General features: G+C 35.1%; 2 protein-coding genes across 2 annotated transcripts in view; one reads left to right on the forward strand and one right to left on the reverse strand.

Moving 5' to 3' along the window:
* The window catches only part of BIRC6 (baculoviral IAP repeat containing 6), a 236,563-nt gene that overhangs the window by 134,215 nt on the left and 77,826 nt on the right, over positions 1 to 24,522 (reverse strand). Inside the window, 11 exon segments of the mRNA XM_027113430.1 lie at positions 909 to 1,036; positions 2,465 to 2,575; positions 3,313 to 3,446; positions 3,964 to 4,183; positions 7,272 to 7,618; positions 7,966 to 8,174; positions 8,510 to 8,724; positions 10,982 to 11,081; positions 11,319 to 11,642; positions 12,477 to 12,664; positions 21,943 to 22,077. Of these exon segments, the coding sequence (XP_026969231.1) occupies positions 909 to 1,036; positions 2,465 to 2,575; positions 3,313 to 3,446; positions 3,964 to 4,183; positions 7,272 to 7,618; positions 7,966 to 8,174; positions 8,510 to 8,724; positions 10,982 to 11,081; positions 11,319 to 11,642; positions 12,477 to 12,664; positions 21,943 to 22,077 (2,111 nt within the window).
* Positions 23,581 to 23,960, forward strand: LOC113623864 (40S ribosomal protein S26-like). The gene has a single exon (XM_027113431.1). It carries the CDS (start codon positions 23,596 to 23,598, stop codon positions 23,950 to 23,952), a length of 357 nt encoding a protein of 118 aa, XP_026969232.1. The 5' UTR covers positions 23,581 to 23,595; the 3' UTR covers positions 23,953 to 23,960.

A 24,522-nucleotide genomic window follows, 5' to 3' on the forward strand; every position in this document is an offset into this window, starting at 1 on the left:
AAGGAAAAATATAGGGTACATGGGGAACATATTTTATGGGATAATAACTGAGAAACCAGGGAAAACGTCTTTGAGGAAGTGAATGTAAACTAACATGTGAAAAATAAGTTAGATTATCCAAGCAAAACAGTAAATTCAGTAGTTGGTGGGAAGGAGGGGAGGGATGGGGGATAAGCACATACTAAAATCCTGGATGAAAAAACTGGTGTAGGTGGTCCAGGAACCCACATTCAGTATGGCTAGACCAAAATTCAAACCTGAAAGTTAGATGCACAGATGACAGATATACTAAAGCTATGTTAAGGAGTTTGACCGTCATCCAAAGTTCAACTGGAAACAACTAATAATTTAGAGAAGGAGTGATATGATTAGGTTTGTATCTAAAAGAACTCTGTAGGGGCAGCATGAAAAATGGATTGGACTGAGAAAGAACAAAGGCAGATAGGCCTTCTGACTAGGCAAATGACGGCTGCACTTAGAATGGTAGTAATAGACATGTGAAGAGGTAGTCAGTTTTTTGTTTTTTGATGTGTACCATTTTTAAAGTCTTTATTGAATTTGTTACAATACTGCTTCTGTTTTTTTATGTTTTGGTTTTTTGGCCATGAGGCATGTGGGATCTCAGCTCCCAGGGATTAAACCCACACCCCCTGCATTGGAAGGCGAAGTCTTAACCACTGGACCGCCAGGGATGTCCCTACAGTTTAAAGGACATTACCAAAAATCTGTAAACTACATATTGTTGCCATCTTACAAATAAGGAACTCAGACTCAAAAGTGTCAAATAATTTCCCTAAATTAACTAGTTCATTAAATATCATACCTAAGGTCTGATGGCAGGTCTATCTCATGCAATGTCTCAAACATTAAAACAAACCAAACAAACAAAAAAAAATACTGAAAATTACCTGTTTATGATGAACTAGCTGCTTTCTTATTTTTCTGGAATATAATCTATCAAGGCTACTGCTGCCTTTGGAAGACCTATTTATGTTCTGGGTGTGCAGATTATTATTAATAAAACTCCACTGGTTACCTACAGGGCAAGGAAAAGCTGTATTAATAATTCTGTTAAATGTGATTTTAAAGTACTATTCACACCCAGAAAACATAAAATGATAAATGTGTCAATAACAACAAAGCAATTTTTAAAAAAATTAAGGAAACCATCATAAAGAAATTGCTAAGAACATCTGACCTTAGAAAAGTTAACCTAGATCCTAAATGACTTTAAGACCACAGTTCTCTCTGCCTCCAATCCTTTCATTAACAGCCAACTTTCTCCACAACTGTTTAAAATTGATCTCTGTACAACACAACTTTGATAATGTCGCTCAACTGTAACAACAACAAAATGCTCACTATTGCCTACTTCGAACTCACATGCTTTTTGTACAGGGACCCAAAAAAAGGGATACTCAATAATCTGATTTAATGACTGCAAAAATAAAGTTGGATAGTTTAAAAAACATGCTGTGTAGCTCTACTTATTCTCATTTTGGAATGTGTCCAGATTATTCCTTATCACTCTGCTCAGTTCAGGCTTAATCCCATACTTTAACCATCCTCAATGATTTTTTCATGTCTGCTTAACCTAATGACATCTTTTTCTGTTTTCTATTATCCCTTTGTCAAGTCAATTCAAATTCTTCAAGCCCTAAAAAAATGTCTTCTACTAATGTATTTCCATAATACATGAATACTGTAAATAAAAACTAACTCCTCCCATACCATCTGTTACATTCCAACTTTACAGGTAGTTGTATTTAATTGTGTCTTAATTCTACAGCCTATAACTGAGACATATAGCATTTGTTAAAAATATTCCCTGTACATGAAAAGAACTCCCCACCCTATTCTCAAACATAATGTGTACCATAAACAACTGATTCATTGGGCTGGCCAAAAAGTTCATTCAGGATTTTCTGTAACATCTTATACCCATAAAACATCTCAAGTGATCTTTTTTTAATATTATAATCCTAATAATGTATAAAATTCTAAGTTTTAAGGCACTTACTATCTGTATTTACATATTAGATGTAGCTACTTCATAAAGTCTTGTTAACTTGGAAGAGGAGAAGAAAATTTGTCTTGCACTTTGTCTTTCATTTAAAAAATTTTCTGTGCTTTAAGCTTATGGAGAAAGATTACAACTCGCAAAATCTGAGAATTTCTATATCTAAGCATAAAAGTCATTTGTAGTTAATTAGTAGAAACATTTTATAATAGTAAATGGAATGATAAACTAAATACAATAACTCTCCACAGATTTCCTTTTTATAAACTTCACCTATATGCATGTTATTCCTGGTAAAGTTAATTAATATTTTACATAAATTACATACAGCTGGAATCTCCAGGCCAATGCCAGTTCTGGAAAAACTGGGTAGTCACTCAAAATCCCCACCAACAGATTATTATAAACTTCTGATACCTGTCATAAACCTCTCCCTGTCTTTACCATTCAAAGGTTTCTTTGCAGCTGCTGCTTCGTCTTCTACAGTTGCCACATAATCCAGCAACCTGGACACCAGCATAACAACCCAACTGATCATGGGAATATCTAGTACTCCTGAATAGAAATGTGAGGAGAAAAAATAATCAGGTGACTCTAAGAATCCTAATGAAATCTGATAAAATAATTATAAAATTAAGACATTTTATAAATCCAAAACACACCATATAATTATGAACACTAATATTTATAGTAAGCCTCAAAACTGAAACCTATGGCCAAAAATGAAGTAACACATCAAATCAAATGGAAGACTTGACAAATGCTTCTTGGTACAAAAATAGATTCATAAGTGTAGCTTGAATCTAACAGGTAATAACTTATAAACTAGAAAACAAGGTATAAGAAGCTATTCCTCGACTTACAGGTGACTGAAATTTAAAGTCTCTCAAGTTATAATTCATACAGTTTTAAACTATGCTCTAAAGTTTTTATTCCAAAAACAATTTTCTTGCTCAAATGAAGCTCATTATCCATGATGAGAACAGCAATGCTGCCTTAAAGCTTAAACACAAGAGTTTGATTTTATCTATGATAGTATAAAAACAACATACCCACAATAATTCCCAAGTTCAAAACTCACATAAAGAAAAGGTAACATATTTTAAAAAAGCAGTAACCATATGGCAGTCAATCACACGAAGGCTGATCATTCTAAAAAGTCTACATCATAAAAATATTAAAGTGTGCAGCAAAATGAATAGTAAAATAAGTATTTCACACTAGTCATTTTATAAAAGCAGTATTTACAGGAATCTTACGTTTTTACTAAAGATCACTAATTTAAATAATACCTTCTGTCCTCCTATGCATGGGTAACTGCGGCTGAAGAGGTGACAGTAAATTATCCAACAGATTAAGTAAGCTTTCTAATACTCCACTATTACTAAGTGATCTCTGACCAATGCAGGAAAGTAACATGAAGACCCTAAAAAAAAAAAAAAGATACAAATAAAATAGCCAATATGAATCACTTTAAGTGTTCATCTTAAAAATAATTCACTTTGTAATCTAAGAGAGTAATGATAGAATATCTGGTTATTAGTAAGATTTATATCTGGAAGTATAATGTTAAAATTAGCTCTTTTTCAGCTACTGCTTATATTTTCTAATTTTATCTACAAGAAATCAACTAGAGAGAACTGTATAATAGACTCAAAAATATAAATTTGATACATAAAATAACATGATCTGATAGGAAATATTTGTAAACACAGATCTATAAACTCCACAGATTCAGTTAGGAAACTAAAGAATATAGTCCAGTTACATCATGTAGAATCTTCTTCAAAATGCCCTTCACTGGTCATTCCTCAAACTGTGAAAAGACAGGCTTTAGTTCATTTCTCCACACTCGGTATCCACATACACAAGATTTCCAAATCTGAACACTGCAGGAAGCATAAGTCACTAATAACAAATTACTCCAATATTTTCTGACCTACCTATCCTGTGGGAAGATGAGAAGTTGCTCTGAATTGTACAGTTCCTGAAGAACATTAGAAAGAAACTGGCCCCACCATCTTTCACCACCACAGAGTTGAACCAGTAGAAGACCAGTATGTAACCGTATCTTTGGGGTTCCACTGATGCACAGGTGTTTAAAAAGCTCTTCACAGGCCTGGGCATGGAATGTACTCTGCAAAACTGCAGGAACAGAGTGTCCTATTACAAGAAAGAAAACAGTAAAATTTCCTAGTTAAGAGCATGCTATAGTATCAACATCAGCATCCCTAGATAGGCTTTCCTCTTTACCAGCATATTTTTGGTCTACTTATTTTCCTATTCATTTATTTACTCCTTATATGTAGAATTTTAACTGTCAAATACTTGGAGAAAAGAAGAATTAGCAATTATATCAATTATATTTCTTTTTTTGTGGAGTTCAGTGTATCAGATGGCTGTGTGTGCGCATGCGCACATTACATCATATATAATAATCAAAAATAGCTCCTGGTTAGAAAATGACAGTTCTGTATTAGATTAGCAATTTATTAACAGTTTTCACTGTTGCACTTTCAAACATTATTTATTGTTTTGCTAGTAACACAATGATGTGACACATCAATAGCAGAAACTCAAGAAAAAAATCATCAAAAATCTATTTAAGAGATAGCCTCTCCACCAGAGGACAGACAGCAGAAACAAGAAGAACTACAATCCTGCAGCCTGTGGAACAAAAACCACATTCACAGAAACAGAGACAAGATGAAAAGGCAGAGGGCTACATCCCAGATGAAGGAACAAGATAAAACCCCAGAAAAACAACTAAATGAAAATAGGCAACCTTCCAGAAAAAGAATTCAGAATAATGATAGTGAAGATGATCCAGGACCTCGGAAAAAGAATGGAGGCAAAGATCGAAAGGATGCAAGAAATGTTTAACAAAGTCCTAGAAGAATTAAAGAACAAACAAACAGAGATGAACAATACAATAAGTGATTCCTACACTAGAAGGAATCAACAGCAGAATAACTAAGGCAGAAGAATGGATAAGTGACCTGGAAGACAGAATGGTGGAATTCACTGCTGCGGAACAGAATAAAGAAAAAAGAATGAAAAGAAATGAAGACAGCCTAAGAGACCTCTGGGACAAATTAAACACAACAACTTTCGCATTATAGGGGTCTCAGAAGGAGAAGAGAGAGAAAGGACCCGAGAAAATATTTGAAGAGACTGTAATTGAAAACTTCCCTAACATGGGAAAGGAAATAGCCACCCAAGTCCAGGAAGCGCAGCGAGTCCCATACAGGACAAACCCAAGGAGAAACACGCCGAGACACACAGTAATCAAATTGGCAAAAATTAAAGACAAAGAAAAATTATTAAAAGCAGCAAGGGAAAAACGACAAATAACACACAAGGGAACTCCCATAACGTTAACAGCTGATTTCTCAGCAAAAACTCTACAAGCCAGAAGGGAGTGGCATGATATACTTGAAGTGATGAAAGGGAAGAACCTACAACCAAGATTACTCTACCCAGCAAGTATCTCATTCAGATCCCATGGAGAAATCAAAAGCTTTACAGACAAGCAAAAGCTAAGAAAATTCAGCACCATAAAACCAGCTCTACAAAAAATACTAAAGGAACTTCTCTACATGGGAAACACAAGAGAAGAAAAGGACCTACAAAAAACAAACCCAAAACAATTAAGAAAATGGTCACAGGAACATACATATCGATAATTACCTTAAACATGAATGGATTAAATGTTCCAACCAAAAGACACAGGCTTGCTGAATGGATATAAAAACAAGACCCTCTGGGAGGATCCCACATGCCATGGAGCGGCTGGGCCCAGGAGCTATGGCCGCTGAGTGTGCGCATCCGGAGCCTGTGCTCCGCAGCGGAAGAGGCCGCAGCGGTGAGAGGCCCATGTACCGAAGAAAAAAAAACAAAAACAAAAACAAGACCCACATATATGCTGTCTACGAGAGACCCACTTCAGACCTAAGGACACATTCAGACTGAAAGTGAGGGGATGGAAAAAGATATTCCATGCAAATGGAAATCAAAAGAAATCTGCAGGGCTTCCCTGGTGGTGCAGTGGTTCAGAGTCCGCCTGCCGATGCAGGGGACGCAGGTTCATGCCCCGGTCCGGGAAGATCCCACATGCCGTGGAGCGGCTGGGCCCGTGAGCCATGGCCGCTGAGCCTGTGCGTCCGGAGCCTGTGCTCTGCAACGGGGGAGGCCACAACAGTGAGAGGCCCGCGTATGGCAAAAAAAACAAAAAAACAAAAAAAAGGGCAGAAGACCTAAATAGACATTTCTCCAAAGAAGACATACAGATGGCCAAGAAGCACATGAAAAGCTGCTCAACATCACTAATTATTAGAGAAATGCAAATCAAAACTACAATGAGGTATCACCTCACACCAGTTAGAATGGGCATCATCAGAAAATCTACAAACAACAAATGCTGGAGACGGTGTGGAGAAAAGGGAACCCTCTTGCACTGTTGGTGGGAATGTAAATTGATAGAGCCACTATGGAGAACAGTATGGAGGTTCCTTAAAAAACTAAAAATTGAATTACCATATGATCCAGCAATCCCACTACTGGGCATATACCCAGAGAAAACCATAATTCAAAAAGACACATGCACCCCAATGTTCACTGCAGCACTATTTACAATAGCCCGGTCATGGAAGCAACCTAAATGCCCATCGACAGACGAATGGATAAAGAAGATGTGGTACGTATATACAATGGAATATTCCTCAGCCATAAAAAGGAACGAAATTGGGTCATTTGTAGAGACGTGGATGGATCTAGAGACTGTCATACAGAGTGAAGTAAGTCAGAAAGAGAAAAACAAATATCGTATATTAAGGCATATATGTGGAACCTAGAAAAATTGTACAGATGAACCGGTTTGCAGGGGAGAAATAGAGACACAGATGTAGAGAACAAATGTATGGACACCAAGTGGGGAAAGCGGCTGGGGGGGTGGGATGAATTGGGAGATTGGGATTGACATGTATACACTGATGTGTATAAAATGGATGACTAATAAGAACCTGCTGTATAATAAAAATAAAGTAAAATTCAAAAAATTTTAAAAATAATCTATTTAAGAAAAACAAAAATAAGGGGAAAAAATGAATTAACCTAAAAACACATTACATAAAAACATCAGAAAGGATACCAAAATAAACAGAACCCAGGAAATATGAATACAACAAAACATGCAACAAAATCACATCAAATATATTTCCGGCCTTTTTAAATACTTAAGTCAAATACAAACCATTGGAAGAGTGAAGAAGGCTGAGCAAAGTGTCCAATAAATATCTGATGATAGTACGTAACTGCTCTGTGGAAGACGTCTGAATTAAATCTTTTGGGTCTGAAGTTTCATTCAACATCCTCCTACTTGCTCCAAGAGCTACTCTGAGCCTCTGCACTGCATTATGAGCCAAATTTAGTTGAAGCTGTAGCTGAATACAGTCCTGATAGGCAGAAAAGACCCTGCTGTCCTCCTCGACGGCCTTGTCTGGCTTTCTCAAAAAGTACTGTGCATTGTTAGCACTGTTGAGAGGAGGAAGATCAATACTTTGCAAAAGAGTTTCTAGTCGATGACAAGCCAAGTTATACCTGTAAGTAAAAAATAAACGAACAAAATAATTCCTGCAATGTTCTCTTTGACATACATGTACGAATACACACTAAAATTAAATCTCTGAAACAAGTTAACACACAACCATTAAAAAGAATTAATCAATGTCAATTCCTCAATTGGTAAGTACTAAAAAAAAATAGAACCAATTATTTAATCACAATATATTAATGCATTAAACATTATTGTAACATGCTAGTGTCCTACTGCCTTTTTCTCTTTTCTATACACTTATGAAAAGTCATTTCTTGACAAGTATGTGGGAGACATTATAGAAAATATAGGGTTTCAATAAGACTAAAATATATTGCAATTTTCTACTAACCTGCACTGTATATCCTCCTGTAGAGCAACCATCATTGTTAAATGCTGGTCAATTTCTGGTTGGTTTGCAGATTCTCCCTCTCCCCTCAGAGGATCATGCATTAATTTCAGTTCACTCTCCCAAGGCAAGATATAGGTATGACCATAGTAAAATCCTAATGGGATTTTAGCTCTGGCATTTGTACTTCCATAGCGTCCAATGACAGTGATCTGAAATGAAAACTTATAAATATACATAACCACCCATCTACCACAATAAAAATCTGAGTCATGTATTTTAAAAGATAATTATATTATAAATTATAAAAAGATACTTTTGTTTTTATTTTTTAATTGAAGTATAGTTGAATTACAATGTTGTATTAATTTCTGCTGTACAGCAAAGTGATTCAGTTATACATAATTTTTCCATTATGGTTTACCACAGGATATTGAATATGGTTCCCTGTGCTATAAGGATACTTTTAAATTATATGTCTGAATATTTTCCATAACTTATCAGAAACATGGAAGGCATATCAATTCATTTTCTTGAAGTTCTTTACCTTCATGAATCTACACACTGGAGGTGGTATCAAATCATGAAGAATTAGTGAATGGGTGCTTATATCTGTTGCCACTACCAGTCGCCTCCCATCAACCTCTTCTCCTAATGTCCAAATGTCAATTGACAAGGAGGCCAAGTCTCCACAAGTGGGAATCAATACGTCTGTCAACAGTATTGGTCTACCAAAATCCAAGGTCACAAATCTCCTTGCTCCTATGAGAGATAGAGAGCAACAGCTGACACAAAATACCATGTATCAATTAACCAAAAGACACACTCTGAAACAATCTGGAACATTCATCTTAAAATATGAAATCAACTCACTAAACTATAAACAAGAAGAAATGTTAATAATTCTCATTCAAAAACTGTCTAAAACTTCAATTTATATTAGTTTGAACCCCAAGATTTAAGTAAAAAATATACAAGAATAAGTTTGTTACTATGAAGGCAATCAACTGTACATATAAGCTTATTTTAAAACTTTAGAGCAAAAAAAGGTAAATCAGCAAAAATATAGATTAATTCAATGAAGTACCTATCGGTTTTTCTTTCAGTCATTTGGTCTTTTAATTTTACAACTAAATGTATTTATTACTGATACCAAATTTTATTATTTGATTTTGGTTTTCTTAAGCCTTATTTAACATCTTTTGGAGTTGCATCTTACATTGGGGTTAAGATGTAAAGGACAAGCGTAAGGCTGAAATCACATGTAGTCATTACTACCACACTAAAAAATCTCTGAGGAAGGTCCTCCAATGGAGACAGATAAAACTTACTTACAAACAATGCTTCCCTCCCATACTGACACATCACTGTCTCTTCAGCTCAGTACCAAATGAAGTAGAAGGCTTACTCTTAAGGGCGACACTAAAGAGACAGTATGTCTTTTATGTGTAAGCTCATATATTAACAAAAGAATGATCTGAGAGAAACAGAGGAGCAGATTTGCATCTCTCAACTCACACACATTTCAGGAATAAGCTCAATTAGTGAAACAGCAGGCATTAATAAAATCCTACTTATTTTTCTTCTTTATTGTGTTAGGGGCAGATAGTAACCTTACCAGTTACATTTTACAGTGAAGGAACCCAACTAAATTTAACTTGTAGGACTAGTGCCATTTCCATAGAGCCATTTTAAGGAAAACAAGGCAGTATTTTCCTAAACAGAAAGACTACTGAACAAAAAACATAATTCTCCCCCCTTTAGGGGGCTTACGTGCCACAGTCGAGTCCACAGATAGAAAACCAAATCATAGTGTAAACAACTGCTGACATTTCATAGAGACTGGACAACAACGAATTTCAGTCTATATGCCATGAACACTAATTACTGTTACCAATGAATGATTAGTTGGGCAGAAAACAGCATGTAACACTTTAATTTTTAAAACTCTCTCTTCCAAAGAGGAAACAACCCACTGCAATAAAGCAAATATGGTTCAACTCTTCATATGATGAAAAGTGATACAGTATGCACTATATTCATGTTAATTCCTCCTATAAAACATACCTAAGGACTTCATTAAATTCTGCTGCTGTTCAAGCCCAGAAATAACATTTGGTAGAATAAGGCAAATATTGCCTACAGTGTATTAGTAAACATGCTCTAATTAAAAGCAACTATCCTGATCACAGGTCTGTAGCATATAAGCATGGTAGAAGCCTAAATAAAATTTGAACTATCCAGAGACCATGAAATGTTAGTAATCCTACTCAGTTATTTTAATTAGTAATTTTGTCAGCTATTCTCAAAAAATGGTTCCAACATTAGAATGCTAGTCTTAATGAATACTTCTTTAAGCATAATTTTTAGTGTAATGGTAATTGATCAGCTACAATAAAGACAAGATATTTATGTCAACCATAGTTCAACAGACGAGATTCTTTTTTTTTTAAATTAATTAATTAATTTTTGACTGCATTAGGTCTTCGCTGCTGCGCGCGGGCTTTCTCTAGTTGCGGCGAGCAGGGGCTACTCTTCGTTGCGGTGCGCAGGCTTCTCATTGCAGTGGCTTCTCTTGTTGCAGAGCATGGGCTCTAGGCACGCGGGCTTCAACAGTTGTGGCTCCTGGGCTCTAGAGCGCAGGCTCAGTAGTTGTGGTTCACGGGCTTAGCTGCTCCATGGCATGTGGGATCTTCCCAGACCAGGGCTTGAACCCATGCCCCCTGCATTGGCAGGCGGATTCTCAACCACTGCACCAGCAGGGAAGCCCCAGGTGAGATTCTTATACAGAAGAAATCCACTGTTTGGATACAATTAATGAAACCACTCAGCAGCACTCTTCCATTCAACTTGGTAAGCACACAGCTTGAGCCTTATGTAATGTTTATTCTTGGTAAAAAGCACTTTCCCAAGAGCAGATGTGATTTATTTGCACAGGAAAATCAAACTACAAAATATTAAGTCTTCAAAGGGCCAGCAGACAAGGCAAAAAAAATATTTTAAGCAAATCAAAGATTACCTGAATGCATCCGTTCTATAATAATGGACTGGTGAGGGGGAGGCTGAAGAAAATGTGAAGCATGAGAAATTGCAAGGGCTAGACCAGAGCCAAGTGGATTCTAGAAAAGAAAAAAGTATAACTCTATATTGATATCACTCTTGCTCTATAAAAACTAATAACCATAATATAAAGTTAACAAGTCCCATTTCCAGATGTATATTCTGTAACATTAAATAAAAAATCTAATTTGATATAACAAGTTAACATAATAAAACTTTGCTTTCTAAAGTTAGCGTATACATCAAAATACTTTTAAATGTCTAAGCGAACACCTATTTAAAATATAGTAATTTACCATTCTGGACTTGTTGGAATTTTTGTTATGTGCAGCAAGATTGACTGCTGGGGGATCAATAACTGAGCCTGGGAAAAGCTGTGCAAGTTCGGCATTAATCACAACGGAAACTGCTTCATTGGGTGGGGTGAGTGGTGGAGTCATAAAAAGTGGTGTTGTTTTTGGAGTGGGTGGAATAACATCAGATGGATGAATGAAGAATCCAGGGGCTGCCACTGGGTTGGAAGGCACAGAGTTGTGAACAGGACCTACTGCTGATGCTGCGGATGCTGCTGCAGCTGCTGCAGCTGTTGTCTGATGTAACTTGGCTTCCAGCTTCGCTTTCTGTAAAAGAAGTAAAAGCAACAAATATAGACTAATCCTGCCTATCTAAATTGTGGGGAATACTACGTGGGTATATATTGTGAAAATAAACATGATTAACTGTATCCTAGTTCAATAAAAAGGAAATTAAGTAAAAAATGGACTCAACATGGAGTACTTCTATGCTATATATGTGTGTGTGTGTGAGTGTGTGTGTGTGTGTGTGTGTGTGTGTGTAATACACACACACACACACACACACACACACATACTTCCTTAAATATTTGATACAAACTTTCCTGAGTATTTGGGAAATAGGAATTTCTCAAAGCAAAGGCGGAAAGGAACCAGAACAATTAAATGTAAATAAGGGAAGAAAGTTCTCCTCAAAACAAAATATTAACAGGAAATGGATTCTCATGCTGCCTAACCTGATACAATTTGTCACCTGGAACTGTATGAAGTTTCCAAAACATCTGCTATTATTAGTAAATTTTAATTCACATTAAGTTAATTGGTCTTTAAAATGTTGTTTTAGGTTTTTCAATCCATTAAAATAGTAACTTTTAACTCTTATGTTTGACCAAGAGTGTTTATAAACAGAGTAAAGGATGGAACTTACTTAAAGACTGCAACGAAAATATCAATTATATTCCCCCAGATATGTATCAAAGAAAATGCATTTATATAACTTTTAAAAATTTAAGTATATCACAAAGATGTTACCTCAATTTTTGTAGAAAATGATTAGCTCAGATCGGTCAACCTTTACAAAAATAATGGTCATTTTTACAGTATTTTTTCAGCTTTTGAAGTTTAGAGACAGCATGAACAAAGAGCCAAATAGTCTCCAACCTGTTGCTGAAGCTTCAAAAGCTGCTGCTGTTTCTCTTGCAGCACCTGCAGCTGTTGCTCGGCTGAAGCCATTGCATGAGAGAGAGACTGCAAAGCTACCTGGGCTGCTGAACTCAGGGCTGTCGAAGCTTCCCCAACTGTCCCAGATGATAGTCCACCTACTGCAGGAGTAACCCCGAAGGAACTCACTGGCATAAGACAAGGGGGGAAAAGAAACAGGATGAAGAAAAGGTTCACAGAGAAACATATACAAAGTATATACTACTTTCACACTAAAACTACAGTTAATTTTCCTTTAAAAAATAAGACTCTTTAGAGGAAATCTTAATGGTAAAAGTATATCAATAATAATAGTATTCAAGTATAAGGGATCCAGGAATGACTTTTGATCAAAGAAAAATCAGTATGCTTTTGAGTTTAAAAATGTTGTCAGCATGGAAGAAATTTCATTTAACATGGCTAAACTTGTACGCAATTTGAGCATAAGAAACAGGCTGAGTTTCCTTTACTAAGTTTCTTACAGCAACACCACCTTCTTCTCCCCCCCCTAAAAAGCTCAAACAACTTTCAATTACAAGAACATCATTTAACAAGACTGACAATACCTATTTCCTCATTTAAAGCATAGCCTGGAAAAGAGAATCTTGCCCACAAAGAATATGCAAAGCAATGTTTCCTACCATATGCTCCTCAGAACACTAAGAAGAGGAGAAGCATGTCAGATGCACAGTCAAATAAGTCTGGCACACACTGCTTACCCATGAACATTACCATCATTACAGGCCTATGAAATCGCACGAAGTTAAAATTTTTTTACTCCTCTTTTCAATGTTATTCAAATATACAGCATAAAAGAACTTTTTTCCCATGATATATTTACCAGTATCTGTGTAAAACATTTTGGAAAAAGATGAAATAAAAACTTAATTTCATAAACTCACACGATTAATCTTCGACAAAGGAGGCAAGAACATACAATGGAGAAAAGACAGTCTCTTCAGCAAGTGGTGCTGGGAAAGCTGGACAGCCCCATGTAAATCAATGAAGTTAGAACACACCCTCACACCATACACAAAAAGAAACTCAAAATGGCTGAAAGACTTAAATATAAGACATGACACCATAAAACTCCCAGAAGAGATCACAGGCAAAACATTCTCTGACATAAATCGTACCAATGTCTCCCAAGGCAATAGAAATAAAAGTAAAAATAAACAAATGGGACCTAATCAAACTTATAGGCTTTTGCACAGCAAAGGAAACCATAAACAAAACAAAAAGACAACCTGTAAGAAAATATTTGCAAACGATGTGATAAACAAGGGCTTAATTTCCAAAATATACAAACAGCTCATACAATTCAATAACAAAAAAACAAACAACCCAATCAAAAAACGGGCAGAAGACCTAAATAGACATTTCTCCAAAGAAGACATACAGATGGCCAATAGGCACAAGAAAATACGTTCAACATCACTAATAATTAGAGAAATGCAAAACAAAACTACAATGAGGTACCACCTCCCACTGGTCAGAATGGCCATCATTAAAAAGTCTACAAATAACAAATGCTGGAGAGGGTGTGGAGAAAAGGGAACCCTCCTACTCCTACACTGTTGGTGGCAATGTGAACTGGTGCAGCCACTATGGAAAACAGTATGTAGGTTCCTTAAAAAACTAAAAATAGAATTGCCATATGATTCGGCAATCCCATTCCTGGACATACATCCAGAGAAAACTCTAATTTGAAAAGATACGTGCACCCCAATGTTCATGGCTGCGCTATTTACAATAGCCAGGACATGGAAGCAACCTAAATGTCCATCAACAGACAAATGGATAAAGAAGATGTGGTACATATATACAATGGAATACTACTCATCCATGAAAAAGAATGAAATAATGCCATATGCAGCAACATGGATGGACCTGGAGATTATTATACTAAGTGAAGTAAGAGAAAGACTTACTTATATTAAGGAAAGATAACTGCTACAATAATAACAAATGTTTAGTATGTATTACCTACTACCTTACACTGTTTTAGTTAATTACTACATTCAACAAATGAACCCTGAAGGGCAGGTACTATGATTCTGGTCTTTAGTTGATTAAGTAAAGAATGGCTCAGAGAAGTTACCCTGTAGAGTTACCTAATGGTAGAACTAGGGTTAGAACCAAGGGCTGTGTGAAATCAAACCTAACATGAGGCATAGTGCTAAGCATGGAACTTACATCAACTCATTTAATCTTTGCAATGGCACATGAGTAGGTAATATATTATCCCATTTTACAGATAATGTATCTAAAATTGAGGGAACTATATGGCAGAAACTAACACAACATTTTAAATCAACTATACTCCAATAAAAATAAAAATAAATAAAATAAAATTGAGGGAAGTAATCTGCTCATAAATACCTGAAAAGGGGAGAAAAAAGGTAATCTGACAGCCTATCTTAACATCTAACAATGACTATATTATGCCAGAATTCAAATAAACTATTTTTAAAAACTAAGCTATAATCACAAGATTGAAATAACAACAAAACTATGCATAGCCTCTTAACAATTAAAACTCAACTTAAAAAAAAAACATGATCATTACAGTGTAGCCATCATACACCTCATTTAACTTGCACAAATTCAACTATGTAAGCTTGGGCAAAGAAAGAGCAATCATAACTCATATAAGTTGTGTGCTGCAAAATGAAATCCACTTGCTCCATCAAGTGTTCCACCAAAGCAACAGCAGTTCATTCCAACTCTAGAGGGAAAATTATTAGACTTACTAAGACATTTATGTTGTACTTGTACTTTGGGGTAATTTAAGTGGTTTTTCAATATTAACCATGTGTATTTTAGCCCTTTACTGATTTTAAAAATCTAATGCCCAAATAATATTTAAAGGAAAATGAGCTAAGTCACAAGAAACACATAAGAGACATAAACAACCCAAGAAAAATAAGTCATCCTGCTACTATAAAACTAATTTTTAAATCTTTTGCACAGTCTGAGTTTTCAATATCATTTTCTATTTTTATACTAAGAGCCTCTAAAACTAGATATAAAAAAAAGAGGTGAGAACAAGAAAAAGATGACTACCATCACCATTCCTAATCAGTATAAATGCAGGAAGTCCTAGGAAGCATGATAGAGCAAGAAAAAGAAATAAAAGATATAACAACTAGAAAAACAACAAAGTAAAAATCTCTTTATTAACAGATGATATAATTGTGTATATTTAAACTCCCTAAAAAAAAAAATCCCTAAGAATATACAATCTACAAGAATTAATAAGTTAATATAGCAGTGTCACCAGGTATGAGATTAATATACACAGATCAATTATACTTCTATAGACCAGCAAGAAAAACCTGGAAATAAAATTAAGAAAAATAGCACTTATAATAGCATAAAAAATCAAATAGCTAGGTACAAATCTAAAAAGGATGTGCAAAACTTCTAGTGCACCAAGAACTATAAGACATCACCAAGATAAATGGAATACCTAATTTAGCATAAATATATACTAAAGAATATTACCATGTTAATGGACTGGAAGTCTTAATGTTAAGATGTCAATCCTCCCAAACTGACTTATATTCAAACCCCATATTAAAATACAATAAGTTTTTTGAGTATAAATTATCAATCCAATTCTAAAATTTAAATGGAATTACTGAGATCTAATGTACAGCACATTGATTATAGATCATAATACTGCATTATATACTTGAAAGTTACAAAGAGAGTAAATCTTAAATGTTCTCACCACAAAAAAGAAATAGTAATTCTGTGACGTGATGCAGGTATTAGCTAATGCTATGGAGGTAATCATTTTACAATATATAAATTTTTCAAAACAACACACTGTACACCTTAAACTTGCTCACTGTTATATGTCATTTATATTTCAATAAAGCTGGAAAAAATGGAAATACAAAAGACCCAGAATCTTTATGAAAGAGCACCTTTAAAAAAAAGAATGTTGGTGGATTACACTCCTAGGTATACACTCAAGAGAACTGAAAACATACATCACAATGAACACTTAACACAAAAATGTTCACAGCAGTATTTTTCTTAATAGCCAAAAAGAGGAAACAACCCAAATGTCCATTAACTGCGGAGTAGATAAACGAAATGTGGTACATCCAAAAAAATTTTTAAGTGGTAAATATAAAATGGAATATTATTCAGCTACAAAAATGATGTACTTAGACATGCTAAATGGACAAACCTTGAAAATATTAAACCAAGTGGAAGAACCCAGACAAAAAGGTCATATACTATATGATTCCACATTTATGGGAAATGTCCAGGGTAGGCAAATCCATAGACTCAAAACAGATTAGTGATTGCTAGAAGATGGGGGAGAGGGGAATTGGGAGTGACTGTTAATGGTTACAGGGTTTCTTTCTGGAGTGATTAAAACGCTCTGGAATTAGTGGTAATGACTGCACAACACTATGAAAACTTCATATATAAATTTTCTAAATCTACCAAAAAAGAAAAAAAGTTGGTAGATTTGTACTAGCAGATCTTAAGACTTAACATAAAGTTACAGTAATTAAGACAATGAGGTACTGGCATAAGGCTAGATAAACTGACCAAAGGAACAGAAATGACCCACACAGATAGCAAACACATAATTCTGAAGAGAGGTGACATTGCAGTAGAGTGAAGGAAAGATAGCTTTTCCCCCACAAATGATTACACATCAGAAGAGAGAAAGAGTAAACTAAGATGAATTAGAAGAAAATACCCATAGTAAAAGAAGAGATTTAAAAGTTGAAATTATGTCAGTTATAGTGATGAAGTGTAACATACATGAAATTGGAGATGCAAAAAGAAAGAAGATAAAAAACAGGGCAGAAGCAGTGTTTCAACAGTTAATGGCTGAGATCTTTCTAAAGCTGATGGAAGATACGAAGTAAGCATTCAAGAAGCTCTGTGAATCCCAACCAGGATAATTACAACTGAAACCACATGTAGGAAATCATAGAAAAATGCTGAAAACAGAGAGAAAGGAGGTGAAGGGGAGAAATCAAGGAGGGCGGGGGAAGAGTATGAATCTCAAAAACACCTTGAAAACTGACAATGACATTAAAAAAGGAATAATAAGACTGACAAGTGATGTCTAACAAAAACAGTGTAAAGTAAAATGAAAGATTACCTTTAAATAACTAGAAGAAATAATAGCTGGCTTACAATTCTATAACATGTGAAATACTCTTCAAGAATGAAGATGGGGGCTTCCCTGGTGGCGCAGTGGTTAAGAATCCACCTGCCAATGCAGGGGACATGGGTTCAAGCCCTGGTCCAGAAAGATCCCACATGCTGCGGGGCAACTAAGCCCATGCGCCACAACTACTGAGCCTGCGCTCTAGACCCCACGAGCCACAACTACTGAGCCCACGTGCCACAACTACTGAAGCCCGCGTGCCTAGAGCCCATGCTCCACAACAAGAGAAGCCACCGCAATAAGAAGCCCGCACACCACAACAAAGAGTAGCCCCCGCTTGCCGCAACTAGAGAAGGCCCGTGCACAGCAATGAAGACCCAACGCAGCCAAAAATAAAATAAATAAAATAAATTTATTTAAAAAAAAAGAATGAAGATGACATATCTTGATCCAAACAAGCCAAATGTAGAAAGTTATTATTATGATGTTCAGAAAAATTTAATTAAGTACTGAAAATTAGATGATACTATGACATTGATTATACTAATTTATTAGATTATGATAGAGTGCATCATAATAAACCATAGTTAACTTAGATAATTATAATAAAAATGGAATCAGTTATTAAAGAGGACATCTGCATTGTTTAAGATACTATGTATGCGGGGCTTCCCTGGTGGCGCAGTGGTTGACAGTCCGCCTGCCGATGCAGGGGACACGGGTTCGTGCCCCGGTCCAGGAAGATCCCACATGCCGCAGAGCGGCTGGGCCCGTGAGCCATGGCCACTGAGCCTGCGCGTCCGGAGCCTGTGCTCCGCAACGAGAGAGGCCACAACAGTGACAGGCCCGCGTACTGCCAAAAAAAAATAAAAATAAAAAATAATAAAAAAAATAAATAAATAGATACTATGTATGGATAATGGCTGTCATTTATCTAATTTTTCAAGAAATATTTGAAATTTTCCTATAGAAAACTAAGTTAATTCATCATCAGTAGACAAGAACAAAAAAAGTGATCTTACAGAGTTTTCAGACATAAAGAAAAATCAAACCACAGAAAAGCTCAAAAGCAAAGAAACAGAGAAATGAAAATGGAGTTATGAAATAAATCCAAATGAATACTGAATATAAAAACTATAATAATAACCATGGAATTAAAATACATATAAAATTAAGGTATAAAGCCACATTGCCATATAAATTAGAAAGGTGATAGATAATGTTCAATATATTAGCACTGTATGGTAAAAAGAAAAGCAACTGGATTTCTGGATGTCAAGGATATGTGTATATTATGCTCTCTGGGATGACTGCTAAAAATATTATAATAAAAAGTAGAAAAATAGCTCAATAAAAATACAATCACCAATAAAATGGAAACAAAGGAGAAAAAGAAACATCTAACAGGCAAGATGAGAAATCTAATAGAATATATGAAAAACATGGTAGATTTGAATCCAAATATATTACTAAGTATATTAAATGTAAATAAACTAAATACTCCAATTGAAAGAAGGCGAGGAAAAAAGCAACTACATTCTGCTTATAAAAGACATGACTAAAATGAAAGGAGACACTGAAAAGCTGAAAGTAAAAAGCAGGAAAAATATATACCATACAAATAGTAACTAAAAGAAAGCTGATAACTGGTAGAGAAATATCAAACAAAGTAATTTAGGAAAATCAGTCTTAGAGAGAGAGAGATAATACCTAACGATAAAAGATTCAATTCACAAGAAAGATACAACCATTCTGAATTTATATGGTAGCTTCAAAATGTATAAAATAAAAATTGTTGAAACTAAAATAGACAAATCCACAGGTATAATGAAAGGAATTTAACATGCTGATCTTATTAACTAAAAACAAAAACAAAAAAAAAAAAGATGAAATAATCAAAGACAGAGAATTTGAAGACCACAATTCATCCAAGTGGATATACAGAACACACTTCACCAAGTGCAGAGTAAACATTATTGTCAAGCATTATTGCTGATCCTCTGCAATTCCCAATAAATTTTGCAGACTGACAAAGTATTTCTTTTGACCCCACAGCATTTTAAATAGAAATGAATAAGATGATAACTAGAAAATCTTAACATGCTTGTAAATTAAGGAGTGCATTTTTTAACGTTACTTACTAAAGTTGAATATATGAAAACCCTATAAAGCAGCAAATCAACTTCTACAGTCATAGCTAAGAGAATAGTGTATCCACTAGTACTAACAGCACTACAATATAACAACCTAAATGTCACTCAAGAGTACACAAATCAATAGTGGGTACATAAATTTTGTTTTATTCAGAGAGTAGAATCGTAAACAGCAATGAAAATGAACCAACTATCTATATATGCAATGATATAGGTGAATTTAACAACGATAACATGGAACAGAAGGCTGACCAACAAATACATAAATGCAATTCTATACTATACAGACCCTACTCAATCAGTGTTTAGGAACACGTAGCTAAGAGGTTATACAAAGAAACAAATAAAAACCAAGAAATGATTACTCTAAAAGTTAGGACAATGTTTACCTTTTGGAGAGAGTGAGGGAAAAATAAATGGAAAGGGGGCACGAAGAAATCTTTTTTAGAGTACTGGAAATGTTATTTCTTGACTTGGTGGTCACATGGGCAGTTTGTGTTGTGATAAATTGCTTCACTATACAACTGTTTTCTGCACCTTTCTGTATGCACATTATATTTCACAATTAACATGTTTCAAAAGAAAAGGAGACAGGAAGCTGAGAGACTACAGTCATCTTCTAGCACCTTATGATCACTAGTCAGGACTCTGCCCTAACATTTAGTAAGTATCCCTCTGCTGGTGGTGGTTTCAATCTGGGTGGAATACAGAGGTGAACACTTATAAAAGCATAGACTACCTTTGGAAAGACAAGAAACGGGTCCTACTGTACGTTTTACAGGAGTAGAAATGGGTAGGAACGTGAGGAAATACTTTTCTTTTTCAAACCAGATCTTCTATGTTTTAAATTTTATAACTTCTGAAAGTATTACTTATTCAAACACATTAATTTTCTTAAAATAAAAAATTAATTTCATGACAGTTCCAAAAAAAAAGTCTGATTTAGAACCAAAGAGTTTTCTGGAAGTTTAATTTCTTGTTATCGCATGTTTCCATACCACTGTAAATATATAAGTTTCTACAAAATGACTGCAATAGTCCAAGAAAACAAACACAAATGAATTTTGACCCTTCTGGCATCTCCATATGAAAGAAATATAAAATTTTATTTTTAAATTAAAACTCTCAGTTACATAAGCCATGAATTTCACTTAGTGGTTACTTCTACAATTGGAAGATACAAGATGATTCTGAATAAAAAGGCACTCAAAGGACTGTTAATTTCCCTTTAAAACACTTTGCCATTCTGGACCCAAGTGCAAGATTAAATTTTTCATGACTTCTCAAGCAAACTATTTTTACTTTCTGTTAGACAGCTGAAGAAACAAAAAGACACCTACTTACAAAAAACCATCAACAGCAGAATTCATTCAAGACAATATTCAAAAACACTTCTGGGACTGTAATATAAATGTAAAACCATATACCAATATTTTTAATTATAAAAACTTCAATTATTTGTGCCCAGATAGAACTAACTGTAAACAAACACTGATCCTACAATGTGAAGAAAAAACACAGAAAGTAAGATATACAGAATAAACAGAAGTTCTTCTCACTGATTATTCATTTAAAACATCAACAACACCATATATTCAACACACACAAATACTGGTTCATATATCCAAAGTTGTTTTAAACTAGCTGAAAAAACAGTATTTCGTCTTCACTCATCTCAACCTTCTCAAAGACATTACCAAATATACCTTTAACTTTAAACGCAAAAAATTACATCATGATGCCAAACTGACCATCAAGACTGATTGCTGAAGGTGGGTAATGAAAATATAGTCTATTGTACTCGTCCCTCTACTTTCGTTATGTTTGATATTTTCCAAATTAAAATGTTTCTAAAAATGCACATACATAAAACAAAAAGATTTAACATAGGGTTCTAGAGGGTAGGAAAAAACCCATGAATAGACTTAGAAAAGAATACGAAACCACTTATGATTTTTCCCCAAAATGTGCCTCCTACCAATAAGTTTCTACTAAACATGACAGCAAAGGAATTTACATATACTATAAACTGATATGTAAATACTGATATATCACTTTATTACAACATAAAATATGTAATAAAAGAATGTATATAATAAGAGAAGGTATATACCAGTAAACGTACTTGCATCATCCCTTTCTATTCTGGTTCCGTCACTAGTTGACACACAAGTAAAGTGCAGAGGTTCAACTTCTAGAAGTCCAGTGAGAGATGTGAAACTACCTTCAGCAGCTGTGCAACTACTGACCTTTCCATTTCCTAATACAAAAAAGAGACAAGTTTTATAAAACGTGAATTAACCTTAAAAAGGCAATAGTCATATTGAGAATTATAGCTACTACTTCGATTTTAAATAGAAAGATGTATAAATGCATAAACACAGGGTTTACACAGGGCTTCAACAATGGACATGGTATTAAGACAACACACAGATACTAGTCTCCTTACTACAAAAGCAGAGTTGCAGAGAAGCAACCTAGTGGCCATTCACATTAACAAGAAACTATAACAAGTGATTTAGATTTTAAATGAGGAATAGAAGACAAAAGAAAAACAATTAATAAATAAATAAAATAGATTTTAAATGAGGGGAAAAAATAACCAGCTACTTAGATTAGCTATTAATCTGTTTAAGTATGCAAAATATCAGAATACATTCTATGATGTCAACAGTACAAATGACACTTATTAAAAACTAAAAAAAATTCTAAAATATTAGCAAGGTTTATCTATAAATTTTATATTTTAAATATAATATCAATATTCTAGAATGAGATATGCTACCTTATAATCATAAAAAGTTTAAGTTGGCACATGTAGTAGTAAGAAAGAAAAATCAAATGGTCACAACTATGCAAATCATAAAACCACAGTAAGAAGACTGGACAGAAGAACACAAAAGAATTAAGAGTGGTGTATATCGTACAAGGGGAGGAAGAGGGAAGGGTTATTTTTAGTACTTTTCAAATGTTCTAATCAGAGCACTACTTTTAAACAGAATTCTTTAACACACAAAGTAAAACAGAAAGAGAAGATGGAAAGAATGGAGAGATATGAAAAATATCATCAAACATCTGAAGGAATAAATTAAACGCAAGACTAAACTGTCAAAACCTTGTTCTCCAACATCCCATTGGCACCCAGCATAGGACCTGACACGTGTGTTAAAAAAATATTTATTGAGCACTTATTCAATAGAAGACATGGGAGATACAAGAAAAGGGACAGGCCCTAGTTGTCATGAAATGCATATTCTGTTCAAGGTTACCAGGTATTAATTAATTATACAACTGAACCAAAAAAAATTCCTATGCTTTACTTAAGTTCAAAGGATAAATAAATCAAGGGGAAATCAATCTATGCCAGGGGTAATAAAATACTTCCATGATGAGGTGATGAGACATATGGGAAGAATAAAAGATTTTTATGTCTTTATTTCACTGGGACGGGAATCCAGGCAGAAGAAATGACATGAGTGAAATCCCTTCAGTAGGAAGGAACATGACACATTAGAGAAACTGAAAGAAAAATGTGCCTAGAGGAACATTTCTCAACCCTAAAACCCCTCTACACATCTTTAAAATAATTAAAAGAACTTGAAAATTGAGTTTTCATTTATGTTGGCTCTGTGTGTGTGTGTGTGTGTGTGTGTGTGTGTGTCTATACAGAAATATTTATCAAGGTAGAAATTTTAAGATGAGAATATTTTAAACATTAATTAGTATAACAGTAATAAACTCATTAGGTATAAAACTAAATAGCATCTTTTGATGAAAAATGACTGTTATGACCAAGAAAACAAGGAATAATGGTCGTGCCAAGAAGGGCCGCAGCCACATGCAGCCTATTCGCTGCACCAACTGTGCCCAACGCGTGCCTGAGGATAAGGCCATTGAGAAGCTCGTCATTCGGAACATCGTAGAGGCCACAGCCATCCAGGACACTTCCAAAGCGAGTGTTTTCGATGCCTATGTGCTTCCCAAGCTGTATGTGAAACTGCATTACTGCGTGAGTTGTGCCATTCACAGCAAGGCAGTCAGGAATCGTTCTCGGGAAGCCGGGAAGGACCGAACACCTCCACCTGGATTTAGACCTGCTGGTGCTGCCCCACGACCTCCACCAAAGCCCATGTAAGAAGCTAAGTTCTTAAAGACTAAAGAAATACTGCCCCCTGGAAAGACAATAAAATGGAAATTATACTTTAAAAAAAAACAAAAATAATGAGAAGACTGGTGATGTTTTACATTCTTGCAAATCTCTTTAAAATTTGGCTTATCAGAAGGTAGTTGGATTTGCCTATCTGCCTCTGCATTCAATGTATTACAATAGGATGATCTGGCAGAAATACATGAAGAAACGCCGACCCAATACAAATATGTGATTGGAAAAGAACGGAATATTTTAATAAAGTATTAAATATTCAAAAACTTGGAAAGTGGTAGTTTAGGATTAGTTGCAATACGGTATCTGAAATCTTAAAAAAAGAACTTCTCAAACTCTATCTTAAAAAATCTTAAAAAAAGAACTTCTCTGGGCTTCCCTGGTGGCGCAGTGGTTGAGAGTCCACCTGCCGATGCAGGGGACGCGGGTTCGTGCGCCGGTCCAGGAAGATCCCACATGCCGCGGAGCAGCTAGGCCCGTGAGCCATGGCCGCTGAGCCTGCGCGTCCGGAGCCTGTGCTCCGCAACGGGAGAGGGCACAACA

This window comes from Aethalodelphis obliquidens, unplaced genomic scaffold (genome assembly GCF_003676395.1).
Source record: "Aethalodelphis obliquidens isolate GAN/ISIS:26980383/991018 unplaced genomic scaffold, ASM367639v1 scaffold12, whole genome shotgun sequence".
Taxonomy (NCBI): Eukaryota; Metazoa; Chordata; class Mammalia; order Artiodactyla; family Delphinidae; genus Aethalodelphis; species Aethalodelphis obliquidens.

Excerpts from the sequence above, each read along its gene's own strand:
- LOC113623864 (XM_027113431.1), top strand. The coding sequence starts at position 23,596 with ATGACTGTTATGACCAAGAAAACAAGGAATAATGGTCGTGCCAAGAAG.